Below are 19,596 nucleotides of genomic sequence, written 5' to 3' on the forward strand. Positions count from 1 at the left end.
CACATTAAAAATTATACAATTTTATTATATAAAATTACTAATTTTTATTACAAAATTTTATATTATGCAATTTTTATTAGGGTAACTCCGGTATATACTCCGATATATACACCTATCGAAAACTTAATTTATTAAATATTGTTTACATTGTTTAAAGTAAACGAACTATATCAGTAAATACTTTGTATTGTCTACTATTATGAAAAAAATATTGGAAATCCAAAATATTTATATTCGTATTAAAAAAATGAACTTTTTTAAATCCTTGTATTTTTGCCGTATATCCCATAGGGGTGAGATACATGGCTACTAGAGAGAAAGGGTTCAAAAATTTACAAATAATGCATATAAATAAGTCGTAAAATGACACAATAACTTATAAAATGTTTATAAAATTTTATTAAGGAATAAGAATGATAAATATATATATATATAAAGTAATAAATAAGCATTACAATTTTCCCACATTACAAGTGTTATGATATGAGGTACATATTTCGTGTAATGCGTTTTATTGCATTTAGTGCATTTAGTGATGTATTCAATCTGCCCACTTTGGGCATAAATCCGCTAAAAATGCTGTATACCCCAAACAAATGAGATATACAAGACAAACTAAACAAAAAATACAAAAGTACTATATTTTGTTATATAACATGCTTTACTATTCCTCTACATTCATGTATCACGAAATAACTACTAAGTCTTTTGCACGTCCTACAGTAATCATTTTATGTAGATTATAATTTATGATAGCGTTACTTATAATGACAAATATCGATTCAACTCACAATAATTTTATTAATATTAACAGTAAGAAACTGAAATCAATACTAATATAACACAATACTAATATAACATAAAGGCATGTAATAAAGTAATTGCGGAAAAATTGCTCCCATTCCTTCTATTTTTTCTGACTTCTGCGGCGTAAATCCCAGCGTAATGTATTTGCCGGAGTTATCTTATATATTGGATATGTGTTACTGTAAAAGGTATAATGATAAGGAAACGAAGCTGCGTGTACCTTGTTTCCAGATGATTGATGATTTTTCCGTGATGGATGGAAAAACTTTTCTAATTCTGCCTAACGTATTATATATTACCGCGTAATGATCTAACAAAACCGGAAAGGCAATCGATCATGTGTTTTCACGAGCATGACGTCGTTGCTCTGCAATGGATTACGTTGTTGGCTTTTATAGCCAACGTGTAAAGTCTCCGGAGTGTACAGAATCGTAGACGAGCATACAATTTGATCTGTCGCCAAGAACCATCAGAGTGACAATCCCGCACGTTCATCCATCCGTCTATTTCGCACGGCAAGTAAACTTGTATGCCGTGACGTGCTAATCTTATTAGCATAGCTCTGTTACGGCGTCCGGTATTAGTCTTCGACACACAATTGCTTCGATATTTTTCTTACACGCCTACGTGCAAGGACGAGATCGATAAAGCTTATCTGTGGAAGATAAATCTTCTGTAAAATGCAAGGATTTCTATTAGTTCGTTCATTTCTGTACACCCATGTGGATAGCTTCGTCCTTTTTGTAATTTCAATGAATCTCACTCTAATTTTACGACATACCTATTCATCATGTGACGTACCTATTCAAGTGTACAAATATGCTTTTCGCCTATATGAACGAATAACGCCAACGCAGAATAAATATATACGAAGGAATAGTATCGTTCTAATTATAAGCACCGAAAACTATATGATTATTATGCAATTTTAAGCACGAATTCGAGGTATAAATATAAATGTGTCTATCTATTAATTACGATAGATTTTTATTTTTTAATATTTTCATTGCCATTGAGTATTGAAAGATTTAAAATCAAGAAGCATCGTGGTTGTTTAATATAAAATATGCACAAAGATTACTATATAAAAAACTACATAAAATATAAATATGTATAAATAAATAAAAAAGTATTATATATTATTTAATATAATTTATTATTATGCATTTTATAATATATTATAATTTTAGAGGGAGTAAATGAAACTGTTATAAACCGAAATATAACGGATCTTTTTGTAATTGAAAAAGATTTAAATAGAAAAATAAAAAATGAATAAGTTCTCTATTTTTAATAAATCTAATGTATTATTTTAATATTTTAAATGTTTAAAATAAAATCATTTTTAAGTGAATACTATAATAATAAAAGCGTCCATGCTTCCACAACTGAATGACAAGATCCAATTGTGGAATGGTCGTCATTCAGATACGAGATATGATACGGCAATTCAAGTGTCAAATATCTTGTTTTGACACATATATTGAAATAGCCTTTTGCCTCACACAATATCAAGTTTTTAGCTTCACACAATATCAAGTTTATTATAATTATAATTCTTAATGTTATTTAATTTTGTGAAATATCTATTACAGATTTTCTTCTTCACGATGCTCGCAATATCTTTTCATTCGCACATGTTGTTGATTCCGATGACTTTTGTTTTCGGAATAGTTACAAAATCTTAGAAACCGGTTCTCTGACTTGCTTTTTGCTATCTCATATCTGGCATACTCCGAATACCTTCGAATCGACCAGTCTACAAAAGCGGATCATCCTCTTCCGTTTAACCATCAATTTTGTTTTAATATTTTGCATCGGAGATATTTCAACGTAAAATAAGTTTACTCTTTCAAGAGCTTTGATGAAACGATACTCACGCTGATCTCATTTCACGTTAGAGCTGTTTCAAAGAAGCATCAGATTCCTTCGAGAAATGCATTTTGATATGATGACGTGGCATCAATCTGGTTTCAGTCCCCCGCATTGCAACGGATGTTTCAATTTAAAACAGAAAATAGTCATCATTAAAAAGAATAGTATTTATTCTTCCGAGCTTTTAACATAACAGTGTGTGTAAGCGGATGATAATTACACTGAATACACTTGCGAATCGTGCTCGTTACTCTCGTCGTTTGTTTTTATAATATTTTCGTATAAATTAAATGATACATTAAACATCTCAGATTCTTGAATAACGCCTGAAAATGTGCTGCAAGTTTCCTTCTTGTTACGAGTGATAGCTATTTTAGTTTCCCAACGTGTCACAATAAACGTCTGCGGTAATCGTCTGCGGTAAATCGTATAATTGTTAATCCAAGAAGATCGCACTTGAAAAGAGTGTAATTACGTCCGAGAGGAAGGCGCTAATGCTCTGCTGTACTTGTGTACACTGTGTGCTCGATTGCTAAAAAATTTTGAATGGCAAAGCGGTATGACTGACCAATTGATATTGTGTCATCAGCAATTTGCGTGTCATTCACCTTCGTATATAAAAGAAAACCGATATTTATTCATTAGTTTTTACACCGCGTGCTCGGTTATAAACACGGAAATAATATCTAAGTTTTAATGATGATTTGATCAATTTAGAGATCGTCTTTTTTTAATTAAAACATTGAAATGCGGTAAACTATAATAATAAGCGATCAGAAATAAAATATTTTTTGCGAACGCTGAATGATTTCAGGACATGCTAAGTTTGAAGCAATATATAATATTTAGTATTTTAATTATTTTATAAAATTTTTAATAATACAATTATTTAATAATGTATCAATAAATATAAATTTAAATATTGGATTAAAGGCCTCTTAAAATTCAAACAAGGAAGTAATTAAATAGGGTAGGTCAATAAGATATAATAGGGTCAATAATAATTCGATGTGATTATTATTTTAATTAACTTTTTAATAACATCTTCGTGTAATTATATCAAATATAATATACATTGTTGTGACAAACTCTGGCAATTTGTATATTTAATATAATTACACTAATATATTGTATTTTATTAATAGCACAATAATTATCACAGAGTATTGCTCTTAATTATTGCCCCCCTTTAATTACTTTATTTAATAAATATATAAATATATAAATAAATATATAAATATATAAACTTAATGAATGAAATTAAAACAGAAAAAAGACTAAATATAGCAGGATAAATTTTATTTTACCATTTACATTTGCAGAGATTTTATTTCTATATTTAATTCAAGATTTAAAAACAAATGATAGGACATTTAATGAACATATTAGGTATGGGAAAAAGTTCGTGGCGTTTTTCCCGTTAGATGGCATTAAAAAAACGCCACGAACTTTTTTCCATATCTAATATTAAAATATTATGCTTTTATAAAAGCAATAAGATAATTCATCAACGTCGACATCTGTATTGGATTTTTTGTTGCATGTGCATACGTATTCCTTATAAAATTTCATATCATTTTTGTGATATTATTAATTTTAAATTTATTCGTTTATCAAGTTTGGATAGTTATTATCAATTATCGCGTTAGTTATATAAGACGCGCATGTTCTGGTACTACGATTTGCCACTGTGAGAATGTGAAAAAGTCTTTATCTAGGAAATCCTCACGATGTCGCTTTTTTTTATGATAAACACAGTCGCACGCTGAGTCAAACCTTTACCTGCTAGTTGCACTATAATGTGAACGTAATGGAAACGCAATGCAAATAATATGAATGATAATTTCTATAAATCTATAAATAGACCTTTGATTTATAGATGAATCTATAAATTGATAAATCATTTATCAAAATCATCGATAAATTCATCAACGGCGTTTGAATTATTCGTTAGTGACAGTAATAATAACTTATTAAATATTAAAAATTACTTCTTGCTGATATTGCGAGAATTTATAGCAATTAAGAGCTTTCGATTTTCATGTTTAGTAATAAAATTGAATCTTTTTTACTTTTATTTTTTTGTATAGATTTTTTTATATAGATTTAATGAAATTTTTATTAAATGAGAGAAAAAGAGTATGTTAAGCTAAATGGCACATATTTTCAGGTCCTACATGACTGCGCGAAAGCACGGCGAGAAGTTGAGCTTCATTGGAGAGCGTCAAATTGCAGGCACATAGTTCAAGTTAAGGATGTGTATGAAAATTCCTATAGCGGCAATAAATGTCTGCTGGTAATCATGGAATGGTATGTACAAGAAAACGTAATATTTTTTAATGTAGCGTGGCGTCATTTATTGCAAGCATGATTCTTCAGATTTATATTCAACTCTTCTTTTTTTGCAGTATGGAAGGCGGAGAGCTGTTTCAAAGGATACAAGATAGGCAAGATGGTGCTTTTACTGAAAGAGGTATATCTTCAGCGTTCGCAGTCTACTAAATTTTTAGAAAACTACATAAACTTTATCGTATTTCTTTGCAGAGGCTGCGCAAGTGATGTACGAGATCTGTGTCGCTGTAAAGCATCTACACGACATGAACATCACTCACAGAGATCTAAAGCCTGAGAATCTTTTATATTCCAAACCTGGTAAGAAAACGAGTTACATATGTCTCAAAATACCATTTATTTGTTTTTTTATAAGTCGTAACAATTTGAAATTATTATCACTCCGTAACATTTTACGTGTTAAAGAACTAATCATGTATTATCACAGACCTTGAAGTTATAGTTGTGGAGATTACGATAATTTTATCTATATGTAAATGCATGTAATATCATACATGCACGAATACAATGTATAAATAAATTATATATTGTTATTGTTAGTTTTGCAATTTTGCATTTCTAGTAGCGTGCTATTAGTATGCGAATAGAATAATAAGATGTTTTTATTTATTTCTAGACATCACTGGAATTCTAAAACTCACCGACTTTGGATTTGCTAAAGAAACACATTTAAAAGACACATTACAGACACCATGTTATACACCTTATTATGTTGGTAAGCTTTTACACTTTATTTATGTGATTACATGTGCATGTAGTTGAAACTAAAATTATTTATATAATTCATTATTTTATTTTATTCTTAGCCCCGGAAGTTTTGGGACCAGAAAAATATGACAAGAGCTGTGATATTTGGTCATTGGGAGTAATTATGTACATATTGTAAGTATTCTACCATATGTATCTTCAAATTATTTTATACTAATAATTAATTTTTTATGTATATAATATAGAGCATTCTAAAAAATCCTTCATGGTTCTCGTTATTTTGCTAATGAATTATAATTAAAGTTATACATTAAAATATGTTTGTAATATTAATTATTATTATTTCTAGATTGTGCGGTTTTCCACCATTCTACAGTAATCATGGACTAGCAATTTCGCCAGGAATGAAAAAGAGAATTCGATTAGGACAATACGACTTTCCCAGTCCGGAATGGTCAAATGTAAGCCAAGAAGCCAAGAATCTTATTAAGGGTATGCTGTGTATAGATCCAGCGGAAAGGTTACAGATCGATGCTGTGATGCGTAACAACTGGATTGCTGTAAGGAAAAAAAAAAATATATATATATATATATAGATCTATATATATATATATATAGGATGCACTTAGCGTGAATTTTCGTAATATATTTTTTCTAAAACTATGTTTCTTACAGAAATATATGGAAGTACCCGCCACTCCCTTACATACTGGACGTGTTCTGCGCGAGGGAGAGGAAATGTGGCCTGAAGTGCAAGAGGAGATGACGCGGTCGTTGGCGACAATGCGCGTCGACTACGACACGGCGTGTCTGAAGCAGCTCGATCACACAAATAATCCCCTGTTGAATAAACGGAGGCGAGCGAAACAGTCAGCCAATAACGCGACAGTCCCTGCAACACCCGCCAGCCCCACGGCAGCCTCCTAGGAAGAAGACACTGTCAGAACTAAAAACTGGTTCTGGACGAAACTGGACATTTTTTCTGCGTCAGATACAGCGTGATCACAACGAAGACCGTTCTCTGACTGCTGCATTTCACGAAGCAAAAGAAATTCCGAATTAGAATAGTATTGAAGGGCACCTAGATCACATATGTATCACATGATTTACACTATTAGCGTTCGATTATTTAGATGCGAGATCAATTTTATTAGAGCGGTAACAATAATGTAACGAGGACAATATTATCCCAACGAATGCAAGTAAGTGATATTTTTTTAATTGTCGAACGATATCACAGATTTTTTCAAATTGCAAAATTTTTAAATATATACACTACAATTAATTGAGAAATCACTTGTGTGGAATGGTAAATGTTTTTAATGCTAAGCATTAATGTTACACGTCATCAATTCAATCATCCGTCAGACCTATATAATTGTCATTGTGAATATGATAATCTTTAGAGGCACTATATAAATAAGAATAGGCAATCGAGATAAACGATACTACTGAACGTGTCTTTTAACAAACTATAAACATAATAGATCATATTGGAATGATATTTAAAAATCTACATTTAATAATGAAATCTAAGAGAAAATTGTTTTTCTCAATAAATTATTGTTATACTTGTCTAGAAAAAAAATATAAAGTCAAATTGTTATCTTGAAAAAAAATCGAGAGATATGTTAGACTTCCAAAAGTTGGCCATCAACTGAGTCGATTTTTAGAGCTGATAAGTAGTAACTGGCTTTTGCTGTCTTATATTATTTATTTAAATACATGAAATAAAACTTTCCCAAACAACACAAAGTCTAAAATTATGAGACATTTTTAAATCGTCTTTTAAACGCAAAAAACATCTTATGACCTGATTTTAGACACTTTTTGTTGTCTGAGTTATAATATTGTTAAATCAGTAATCATTCTTATATATTCTGTACACATACATATATCTTAAAATAGGCGTCGACAAAAAAAATTGTTTGATCGGGATTATTATACATAATCTCCATACAAATATAAATATAATGAAAGACTATTTATCTGTAGGCTGTTAAGAATAACTGTAGGAATAGTTGCCCATATCTTATTTTCTACAAAAATTATTTGTTGCTATTGGATGATAAGTTGCGCACTACGTTTCTATTTATATCATCGAATTTATAATGTATAATTATAATTTTTCACGTAATCGTCCGCTGCCCGTCCAGCCTGTTTTAAATATATGTATTAAATTTTCATAATTATTACTTTATTATTATCGATTCAATAAGATCTTTTTTAATCTTATTTTTATCACTGGTGTAATCAAATATGTAATTTAGACATTAGAAATTGGATTATTTGTGTTCTAAGTACCTAATAATATGTTCGATATACAAAGGACATCTGAAAAGTTTTGAGCCTCAATATGAAGATGACATTATTTACAAAATCGTTTTGATATTAATAATAATATTGTATCATCAATCGTGCTTAAAGATATCTGTGAAAATTATAGCCATTTTGGATGCTCAATTTGGTGTTTGACACTCATTTAGTCAACATCAGTGTTTTTGTAAAAATGGAAAACGTCGAATATTGTGCCGTGATTAAATTCTTGAATTTAAAGGCAATTTGCCTTTTTTTGAATTTGAAAGGCAAGATGCCTATGCGAATTAAAGCCGAGTTAGTGCTGTTTATGGGGATTCTGCCCCATCATTTGCCATCGTGAAAAGATGGGTAACTGAATTTAAACGTAGTCGTAGCTAAGCCAGCTTGATTAATAAATGATGAGCGTTCGGGACAGCCAACAACTGACCACCACCGATAACATTGAAAAAATTCACGAAATACTGAAAGACTGTCGAATCAAAGTTAGAAAGACTGCGGGGATATCGAAAGAACGTGTTTGTCACATATTAACTGAAGAATTAGGCATGCATAAGCTAACTGCACGTTGGTTACCGCTTGTTCACTGTGGACCAAAAACGCATTCGAATGAATATTTCCAACTTCCAAGGCCCTATTGGAGCGGTTTAGATGAAACAAATCGGATTTCTCGATTGATAACTGTTAATGAAAATTGGATCCATTACTTCTTGAGACGAAGGAACAGTCAAAACAGCGGAGAAAACTGTGAAGGGTGAATCTGCTCCGAAGATGATTTCATCGACTGGGAAAGTGATGGCGATTATTTTTTGAGATTGTGTTCATCGATTATCTTAAAAAAGTAAAACAATAACGGGGATATTTTGTATTAATTGACAAGCTGGCAAAATTGACAAGAAGGCAAAAATTGTGAAAAAGCGGCCGCAAAGCGGCCTTCTTTGAAGAAGAAGAAAGTGATGTTCCATCAAGATAACGCACCGTTTTACACTTCGACGTTCGCCTTAGCAAAAATTTATCAATCGGAATTTGAATTGATTGACCATCTATCACCAGAGATCTGTTCACCAGATCTGGCTTCCAGCAATTTTTTTCCTAGGCTCAAAGTTTGAGTTGAAGGACAAAGAAAGTTTTCATCAAACGAATAGGTCATCACATCCATAGAAGTCTATTTTGCAAAGCAACTATTATTTAAATGGGTTAAAGGGATGTTAGCATCATTGAGAAAAGAATCGACTTAAAGGGAGACTATGTTGAAAAATAAAAATGAATTTTTGATCGAAAAAATATTTGTATATTGTAGGCTCAAAATTTTTCAGAGACGACCCTCGCATATCTTTAATTATATTAATTCACATGTATATGCGGTCTGTTTTTAAGATTTATAAGTAACTATAACGATATACTTGAGGCTGAGTATCTTAAATGATTTGAATCTGCTTTTTATTTAAGTCACGAATGATATGAAGTATATTTTAGCCGGAATCGAGTGTTACAAATATGATAAATATAATAAATATGGAATGATATCCCAATATTACATCAATACAAAAAATAGTAGATGAATATATGGAAATTGTATATATATTTCTTCTTAATCATTCAAGACGATTCTGTCTAATTGCGTAGAAATCATAAAAATGGAATATTAGTCTGTGTATTTTTAATTTATAGATGTAGCGTGATATTCTATACAATTAATAACTGATAAATCAAACGTAAAAAATGAGAAGAGTTCCATGTGCCTATAATTTCAATATTTCGAATAAAGATCATAAATTATTTCAAATATATTCTAGAGTGTTCAAGAGAAGTATCATTAAAATATAAAAATATTATTGCAAAAGGAATATATACAAATTATTTAATATACTATATTTTAAAAGACGGTCATTTTCAGAACGCATCTAAAATGATTAATCTATAGACATGAAAAATATATTCGTATAAAAAATTTATATAAAAAGAGAATTGTTCAGAAATTTCAGAGATTGAAATATACTGGATGAGATAGTTTTTAATTATATGAGCATACATAGTTCCTCGTGTTGATCAATTAATTCACTTTAATAATGAATAATGGAATGGAAAATGCTTATGCACTAGTTCAATTAAAAAATTACAATGAATTTAATAGCAAGATATTTTTGTAACACAAGGAATTTGTTGATCTGTATTTACAAAATTTGACAATAATGATTGTAAACAAATCTCATCTTTCATACCATTACTTATTTACGTAATTGCAGTTTTCTGCACGACAACGATAAAATCATGTATTTTTTAACATGTGACAGCGCTATAAATTTCTATAGACCGTAAAGCATTTACAGAAATATGTATGTCAAGTGATGTTATAAAAATTACAGAAGCTATTTTATATCTATATTATTATATTTTTTATTAATTCCTTCTCTTGTTGAGAATTTATTTAATTATACAGAATAATTTCATTACCTTGCGTTTTATAATTTATTTAACATATTAATATACGAGGATCAGTTTAAATCAGGTAAATTTTTGCGAGATGGCGCCATAATGAACTCTGTACCAGGCCAGGAAGTATATATAACACTATTCTGCACTATTCAAACTGTCTCCTAACAAGTTTCAGCTAAAAGTAACGCTTAGCCTGGACTGCCCGGATGCTCATATGGACAACAACGCTCTAATACCGAACGCTGATTGATGAAAAACGGACAATGGGGATAAATTTTATTCCCACAACTGACTTTTCACAAATCAGTGCTCTGTGTCAAAGCGCTATTGCCCGTATGAGGATTTGGGTTTAGTTTACGTGTGACAGATGTTGAAAGTGAGCACGGCAGCAGTTGTCGTAAAAATGGAGAAAGACGAATTCCATGCATTGACTAAACATTTTTATTTAAAGAAATGGCGCAAATCACAGCCGAGTTTGACGCTGTTTACGGGGTTACTTTGCCCTACCATTTACCATGAAAAGATGAGTAGCTGAATATAAACGTAATCGTATTACGCTTGGCTGATGAATGATGTTCGGGACCGCCAACAACTGCGACCACCGATAACATCGAAAAAATTCATGAAATCATACTGAACGACTGTTCGAATTAAAGTTAGAGAGATAGCACAGGCTATAAGCATATCGATAGAACGTGTTAGTCATATTAATTGAAGAATTAGGCATGCGTAAGCTAATCGCGTGTGGGTGCCGCGCTTGCTCATTCTGGATCAAAAACGCATTCGAATGAACAACTTTCCAAGGTCCTGTTGGGATGATTTAAGCGAAACAAATCGGATTTTTTATATCGATTTTTTATATCGATAACTATTATGAAAGAGACGAAGGAACAGTCCAAACAGTGGACTGTGAGATGCCCTTATATATCCAAAGCAGAATATAATAAGTCACGATAACATCAAAATGAGATTAAAATGAATCGGAAATGATTGAAAAATAACTTTTAATGATCATTTTGAAGTCATTTTGATATTGTAACGACTTTTGCTTGGGATATTATATTAATTATATTATATTAATTCACATATATGTACGGTCTGTTTTTAAGATTTATAAGTAATTATAACGATATGTTTAAGATTGAGTACTTTAAATGATTTGAATCTGCTTTTTATTTAAGTCACGAATGATATAAAGCATATTTTAACCGGAAGCGATCGAGTGTTACAAATATGATAAATATGGAATGGTATCCCAATATTACATCAATACAAAAAATAGTAGATGAATATATGGAAATTGTATATATTTCTTCTTAACCATTCAAGACATTCTATTTATTATTACGTAGAAATCATAGAAATGGAATATTAGTCTGTGTATTTTTAGTATTACCAATGCGCGCTACCTAAAGCAACCTTCAGTTTATCTTGATTCTTACAAACTGATCTATACGATGTGGTTCATACTGAATTGATATGAATTTCTAACGAAATGGTGTTTCAATTGTTATAAGAGATCTTTTTGTAAAGAAAATCATTTATTTAATTTCAAGACATTTCAATCGGTGATCCTTTATACTTACATTATGACATATTTACGTAAATTTTGAATACAAATAAAAAACATCAACTATTTTTTCCTTTAAATTTTAAATTTTTAATCGGAATTAACGTATCTGAAAATACATTAATTTCGGCCATTTCATATATTATCTTTTAATATCTGGATCTGGCACGACACTTGCGGAAAATGTATCGTACTGATTGCTTATAGTAGTTTTAGCGACAGTTCTCGTTAATTCTAGCAGAGTCTATGCTTTACAATCATTTTTAAACAGAGTATCGACCGCTACATATTTTTTTATTATTTTTTTAATATCTGATAAAATGTTAATTTCAACTTATAGTATTGTATAATGGACTTTCTGAGACATGAAAAATGTTAAAATTAACACAAAAATATTAATTTTAACATTTTTTTATGTCTCAGAAAATCCACTATACGTCTTTAAGTTAAAATTAACATTTTAATCCCATATCTGCTTAGTCGCCCCTTTTCTTACTTAATCATGAATAAATTATATAATAATGCGCTATTGATATGCTCTCGAAGTCCGCAAAAAAAATTTTTTTTAGCTAAATGAAGTGAATGCGTGAAATGATTTCTTAATTTATATTTAATATTTACAAAAATTGACAATATCTATATAAACAAAAATCTCAACTTTTATATCATTATTTTGTTATTTCTATAAAAATTATAAAAACTATTTTATATCTATATTATATTTTTTTATTAATTTCTTGTTGAGAATTCATTTGTTTAATTACACAGAATAATTTCATTACCTTGCGTTTTATAACTTATTTAATATAGGATAATTTAATGATTATGCATCTTTGTATGGAATATTAGTTCAAATCATATGTAATTGCTACTATATTTATATCATTAGCAGATATAATTAAATTAACACTGAAATATATAGAAATTCAATGTGTCATATCCATGTCATTGTCCATATATTGTTTATGAAATTTATTTATTTTGTCCAAGTTTTATAAATTACTTTCTATTTCTAAATTATTGAAAGAAATTATTGAGACAAGGAAATTATATATACATGATAATAAATATATAGTACATTTCTCTTTCAAATATATAGTTCACACAGATTATAAAGTTTATATAATTTGCAAATTAAATATCTGTTTTCTAGTATACAATTATCAATTGTTTAAAATAATTATTATCTCTTGACCAATATACAATTATTATTAATTTAAAGGCTCAATTATTAAATGTTAATAATTAATAATTAATTATTAACACAATAATTATAATTTATTTTAATATTATTTATTTTAATTATTATTATCGAATGTGTCTTAATAAATGTGTTATAATAAATGTATACTTCCAAATAAATCATTTAAAATATTGAAATGTATTTAATTCATTTTAAAATGGACATGAATTGCGGGATTATTTTATATCGATTTCATACAACATTGGATTTACAAGAAATTATTATATTGTCTATATTTCTAGGTTTACAATAACTATAAATTCGTGTTCGTCGAAAGCACATTCCACTTGATTATAAATGTAAACATTAAAAGAAATCAGTACAAAAAGGAATATTCAAGTGTTAATATACTTTATATAATGCTGAAGATATCTTGCATGTGCGTTTACAATAATTTCAATACATCTACACATTTCGTTATTATAGTTTCTTATCGGAACATAAAGTGATAGATAGACGTAAAGTAAAATAAAATACATATAATACTTGGTATATGAGCAACTTGAGCTTACTGAACAAATTAATAAAGATGTGCACAAGTATAAAATTGTTGTCAATCAACTAATTGATCAAAGAGAAATGCTAAATAACTGCGCGTTTCGCGCGCAGATTTTTAATGACATAAATAGTACGTTACAAATTATTAAAAATATACAAAGACTTTTTTCTCTCGTATGTGCAAGCCATCAATTTAATATTCTTACTATTTTTTATTTTTATTTAGTTTTCAGCTATAAACTTATACTATGCCAAGCAAGTATTTTCTTACAGTGGCTCTATATTCTTATAAGATTTCTCATCATTTAACTATTTATTAATCCGAAAACATGAGAACATTCTTAATTAGGAGAATTTATGGCAATAATTTTTACATACTTTTTCTTATTCATTAATATAAATTTTGTTAATATAAACTGTAGATACACACGTGTGTAATGTGACCCGTGCCAAGTAATTAGCTTTTATTTAGCCATATCAAATACATATTTGGGAGCACTCATGTGCTCTGATGCAAAATCATGCTGCGACACATATAGTTGTATCCTTAAACAAGGATTCTACATACTTTTTGCTTTTTGGAGAACTATGTCGTTAATATTTAGAGCATTAGTTCTATTTTATGGTTGCTATTCATAAAACGATGTCTTCACAGTTTTACAGACAAAATATCTATATTTTATCTATGTGTATAATGCTTAATCAAGACTTTAAAATACAGCTTTCAAAGTTATACAATATCGGAAATAGTCCATCTGCGGATATCATGCAATTAATACGAAAAATATTATGGTACATCATGCGTTCCCTTTTTCTCTCTTTCTAAAAGTTTATCTAAAAGTTTATATCAAATGTCAAACTATATATAAACTCTTTACTCAATGGGCCCCGGAAGTAAAATATATTCTTTGTATACGAGGTTTACAAATCACGCATGATAAAACGAAGGCGACTATTCAAAAAGACATGATGTGGTCCTTAAAAATTTGCTAAGAATTATTGGAATGTAGAGGAATTACGAATTTAGGTCCAAATGGTGATCTAAACTTGATGCCAACGTCAGAATATACTTTGTTTGGCAATGCGAGATTGCACAAATATAATCTGCCGTTGTCGACGCTATGCGACAGTGGTAGGGCACCCAACAGGCTGAATTTACTGAGTATGCCTGGTGTACCCGTTGCCGGAGGTTCGATAGATAATACTGGCGCCCGATTACTGTTTGCCCATCTCGCTATTGGAGTGACCATTCTGGGCGAATCTTCGTCACAGAGCGCTACAAGTATCAGATCCACCAATGATGGTAGATTCTTGACTTTGGTTTCTACCTTGTTGTCTGTTAGCCTGTATAGCGACAATTCTTGCAGAAGAAATACATCTTCCGCATTTTCCACAAACACGATTGTTGTGACACCGTGAGCAGCCAATTGTCGAGCACAGTTGATTCCTGCAGCGCCGGAACGATGCGGTCCACACAGCACGACCACGGTGGGCCATTGATGCGCATTATTCGGATTCAATCGATGACTCCCACCCAATAACTGTAAGGTGAGTTCAGCACCGGCGCGACCAAGCAATTCCACCTATCAAAGAAAGCCAGAATTATTAAATATAACGATAGAAATATATAAATAAATATTAAATATAACGATAGAATTAAAATAAAATTAAAATTAAATTTAAAACATTGAATAAAAATAGCTTAGATGTGTATATTTGAACAAATAAGTGAAAATGTGATAAGCTATATCTTAAAAATCCTCTTATTTATTTAATTATTGAATTTTATTCTTTATTATTTTATTCTTTCTTTATTTATTTAATTTTTAACTTTAATTATTTTGTAATCAGAATAAATATGTTCCATCAATATACTTATATTTAAATGTAAATATCTTATAAGGTTGGATCTCTGTCTCTTACTTGAATCTATTATTTCTTCTTTTTTCTCTTTTTTTCTCATTTCTCATTTCATATTAAACAAAAAAATAATTACAAATAATTCCAACATACGAACCCTGCGTTCCCAACTTATTCCCAATCTATCTGCTGCACCTATTAATTGTCGATGTAAACTTAAAGGGATGCTAGGAATTACTAGACCATTATCTGTAACATATTCTTTTTCACCACGGCAAGGCACCATGATCTGTCTGAGTACTGTAGGTTCAGATACAAGAATATTTTCATCGGGTCGGTAGATAGCAGTAGTACCCCGATTGTTTTCCGACTGTCTAACAATATCCGGCTTCAAAGAGTTTATTTCTTGCCACACAGCCTGCAATAAATTATAATAATAAAATAGTTAAATAACATTATAAACAACATATTACTAAATTTTCTTTTTGTATTAAATAATATTTAAAAACGGTAAAACTCAACCTCTTTGTTAAATAATGCTAAGTTCTTTTCAAAATCAAAGTCTTGCTCTAATTGATCAATCGGGGTACCAAAAGTATGTTCGTCTCTTTCCAATGCTCTTTGCCGATGAGTTAATCTCTTTGAGACTGATTTATTATTAGATGCATTATTTTCAGCTGCAACATTATTACATTAATATAACATATATCAGATGTTAATATATAAATCATATGTACTTTGAGGTATTTTCCCATTAGGAGTTTGCTCCACTTGCTGGTTAGGCTCTGCTGGTTTTTTGAAGTTTGTCTGTGACTGAGAACTTCCTGCTTGCACTGTTGCATTTGGAACGCATTCTGAAATAGATCGCCCAGCCCTTTTCGCAATTGGTCTCTTTACGATTACCTTACTGTGTGTATCATTAACGTTTCCTGCTTCTTCTGTTGATATAATCTCAAGATTCTGTATATCCTTTACACTGTAGTAATAAAGATAATTAATACATGTGTTCATATATATTATTTGGGATGTTGAACAACTTAATGATAGAGCAGCTGCTTGTAAAAGATCATAGTTTGATTCCTGTATTGCTTCTCATATATATTAAGAATTTTAAGTGCAAGAATATTATACTATAATAAAAGATAAACAAATCGTAATATTGTGTCATGCCTTGAAGGACAGAAGCCTCTAAACAAGTAAGTTTGAAAATAATTCAATTCTCTGAAATGGAACTTGGGGGAGAAAAGAATTTTATACAATCTTCTTTCATAAAAATAACAATTGTAATGAAATCAATTTGAAATAGTCCATATAAGGCTATATGCAATAAAATAAACAATATGTGATATATCAATTTACCCATTTATTTAAAATGATTTAAATTTAATTTAATTAAACAAATTTATTTAAATTCTGTGTGTGTGTGTGTGTGTGTGTGTGTGTGTGTGTGTGTGTGTGTGTATATACACATGCAAGATTTTAAAAATATTTTTTATAATTTATAAAAATTAATCAAACTAGTAATCTTACCTCAAATTAACAACAGAAGAAGTATGAGGTATGCCATTGCAAAATGCTTTTGCCAGAGTCAGACTATTCTTATTTAAATCAATAATTTTACCTTGATAAGCAAGATCATCGATACACTTTACCGAAACTGTACAACCCAAAAACTGCTCAGACATTCTGTCTAAAACTGAAACATAAAAGTCAAACTATAAGATAATATCAAATTGATAATATCAATTGAGATAATATCAAATTATCTCAATCATGATGTGAGATCTTTTTACAGCGATTTATATCTTGATTACAATACTAATCATATAAGCAAAATCACACATAATGATAAATTTTATATTAAAAATATAATTATTATGAATGAATCAACATGTTATTTGATAATTTATTTCGAGAGCAATGTCAACATATAATCAACAAGAATGATAATGAAAATTGTAGTAGCTAATGGAACCACAAAAGTATCATTTATCTATTAATATAAGATAGTACAAAATATAAGGCTGTGTAAAATATAAGGCTATTTCCTTTAAAAATTAAAAAATAAATCTGTCATGCGTTAATAAATAAAAAAATAAATACACTTAAACGTAGAAGCAGGAGCACAACAGTCATCAGTTTTTGACATCATTGAAAAAAATCTTAACTTCGAAGTTACTGCTTATGTTAGGTTAAAAGCGGTGCGACGTTACTGGAAGACTGTATGAAACATCTACATACCTGAGTCAATGCTGATGTAAATAAAGGTAATCAAAGGGAAAACAAACCGCGCAGTAGCTAGCGATAACTTAATTGTTACGCACTATTTCCACGATTTGGCGTGCGGCATCGAAACGAATTACTACCCGTATGTCGGGTTGACTCGTGTATATTGCAGTATTTCGTATACTTGTTGTCATTGTGTGCGTGATGGCAAAGAGACCGTCATTTTCTTCACGTTGAGCTGATAGTGAAAACTTTTAAATGTTTTCCGTCATGTAAATATTCGTACAATCTTACGAGCAAATTTGTAATTATAAATTATTATAAGCAAAAATTAGCTCGAAAATGTAAATATCATTATATATGTGTCGAATCGATCGTCGGTAATTCTATACAGGATAGAGTCAAGAAAAGAATTTATCAAAGCCTTGCTTAAAAATTCACCAAAAACTCTCGAAATTCATCAAATTACCAATCATAATATAATAGTATATTTAATATATACTGTTATAATAATATATTTATGTAATATAACAATAATAATATATATATAATAATATATATATGTATAAATAATAATATATAATAGTAATGTATTAGCAATCATATTTCAAATCGTATTTGACACCAGTTGAAATACAATTTATTATATAATGGAGTATTTTTATTATACGATTTTTACATCAGTTTATCTTTCTTCCTTTTCTCTTTAAAAGAAAAGAAGAAGAAGAAAGATAAACTGATGTAAAAGTTCAGCCAAAAAGAACAAGTCTATTCTTTACTGAATTTAGATACTCATTCGAATAGTGTCATCCAGATATCACTCCATCTTTGTGTTTATCATCATACATTAGTCAAGGATGACATGACACCTGGGGAGCAGCCTGGGAATCAGGAGGTCGATTGTGTATCTTGAAAAGTGAACAAATTCATTAGAATATTCATAATTTAATTGGTCAATACCTAGTAATCATTGCTTTTGTAATTTTTTACCTTATTTCAAAATACACAATCTGAACACCTGAAGGTGCTATCAACTTGGCGCTACAAATGCTTTGATTGACCAATCGGAAGAAAGAATTTTAACAATTGACCAATCAAAAAATGCTTCGAAGCATTTGTTTTTTTAAAAATATCACAATTCTAAACTGTTAAATATTTTATGGTGCAAAGAGAAACCTGAGAGGCATCCACAAAAAAATAGTACAGGGAAAATGGTACAGATATTTCCAGAAGGTTGCTGAGTTTGCCGCTAAGTGGCGCGTTAGTTCGCGAGAAATTTCACATACTCTTTATTGCTCTCTACTTATTTTCTACACGTAACACATTTACGATAGTATATAAAATATGGCGGACTCGGCAGGAAATTGGTGTCTCATTGAAAGCGATCCTGGCGTTTTTACAGAATTGATTAAAGAATTCGGTAAGTATATTTCAAATTTTCATTCTCTGTAATCATAGTGCGTTTTTTATTTGCACTATTTTTAACATTATTCGAATTGGGCAAAGTTGAAAAGTTTTTGTCTTTTTGGAAAGTATATTTGTCATGCATGAAAACTATAAACTATAAACTGAATAACTATATGTGTAAGTATATATATATGCATACACATGTAGAAAAGTACATCTATAATAAGCATATAAATAAATATATATATGTGTGTGTGTGTGTGTGTGTGTGTGTGTGTGTGTGTGTGTGTATATATAT

The 19,596-nt window shown here is 29.8% G+C and overlaps 3 protein-coding genes across 3 annotated transcripts in view; 2 read left to right on the top strand and 1 right to left on the bottom strand.

Annotated features, from left to right (window-relative positions):
• The window catches only part of LOC105623115 (MAP kinase-activated protein kinase 2), a 21,751-nt gene extending 15,082 nt beyond the window's left edge, over positions 1-6,669 (top strand). Inside the window, exons 3-9 of the mRNA XM_012204514.1 lie at positions 4,853-4,992; positions 5,091-5,155; positions 5,227-5,334; positions 5,651-5,749; positions 5,841-5,916; positions 6,092-6,302; positions 6,418-6,669. Of these exons, the coding sequence (XP_012059904.1) occupies positions 4,853-4,992; positions 5,091-5,155; positions 5,227-5,334; positions 5,651-5,749; positions 5,841-5,916; positions 6,092-6,302; positions 6,418-6,669 (951 nt within the window). The remainder of the gene's footprint in view (positions 1-4,852; positions 4,993-5,090; positions 5,156-5,226; positions 5,335-5,650; positions 5,750-5,840; positions 5,917-6,091; positions 6,303-6,417) is intronic.
• An 8,125-nt stretch (positions 6,670-14,794) lies between these two features.
• On the bottom strand, positions 14,795-17,817 carry LOC105623116 (enhancer of mRNA-decapping protein 3). Its single transcript, XM_012204515.1, has 6 exons — positions 17,769-17,817; positions 17,196-17,361; positions 16,403-16,641; positions 16,188-16,342; positions 15,823-16,083; positions 14,795-15,388 (listed from the first exon to the last, which is right to left on the bottom strand). The coding sequence occupies exons 1-6, from the start codon at positions 17,815-17,817 to the stop codon at positions 14,795-14,797; spliced, it is 1,464 nt and encodes a 487-aa protein (XP_012059905.1).
• A 1,418-nt stretch (positions 17,818-19,235) lies between these two features.
• The window catches only part of LOC105623117 (ubiquitin carboxyl-terminal hydrolase isozyme L5), a 3,141-nt gene continuing 2,780 nt past the window's right edge, over positions 19,236-19,596 (top strand). Inside the window, exon 1 of the mRNA XM_012204517.1 lies at positions 19,236-19,311. Coding sequence (XP_012059907.1) covers positions 19,236-19,311 — 76 coding nt within the window. The remainder of the gene's footprint in view (positions 19,312-19,596) is intronic.

This window comes from Atta cephalotes (assembly GCF_000143395.1).
Source record: "Atta cephalotes unplaced genomic scaffold scaffold00053, whole genome shotgun sequence".
NCBI lineage: Eukaryota > Metazoa > Arthropoda > Insecta > Hymenoptera > Formicidae > Atta > Atta cephalotes.

Coding starts and splice junctions, on each gene's coding strand:
- LOC105623116 (XM_012204515.1), bottom strand. CDS start 17,817: ATGATGTCAAAAACTGATGACTGTTGTGCTCCTGCTTCTACGTTTAAG. Junction 17,362..17,768: donor TCCTGCTTCTACGTTTAAGT/GTATTTATTTTT, acceptor TTTATGTTTCAG/TTTTAGACAGAATGTCTGAG. Junction 16,343..16,402: donor TAATGGGAAAATACCTCAAA/GTACATATGATT, acceptor ATAATGTTGCAG/CTGAAAATAATGCATCTAAT.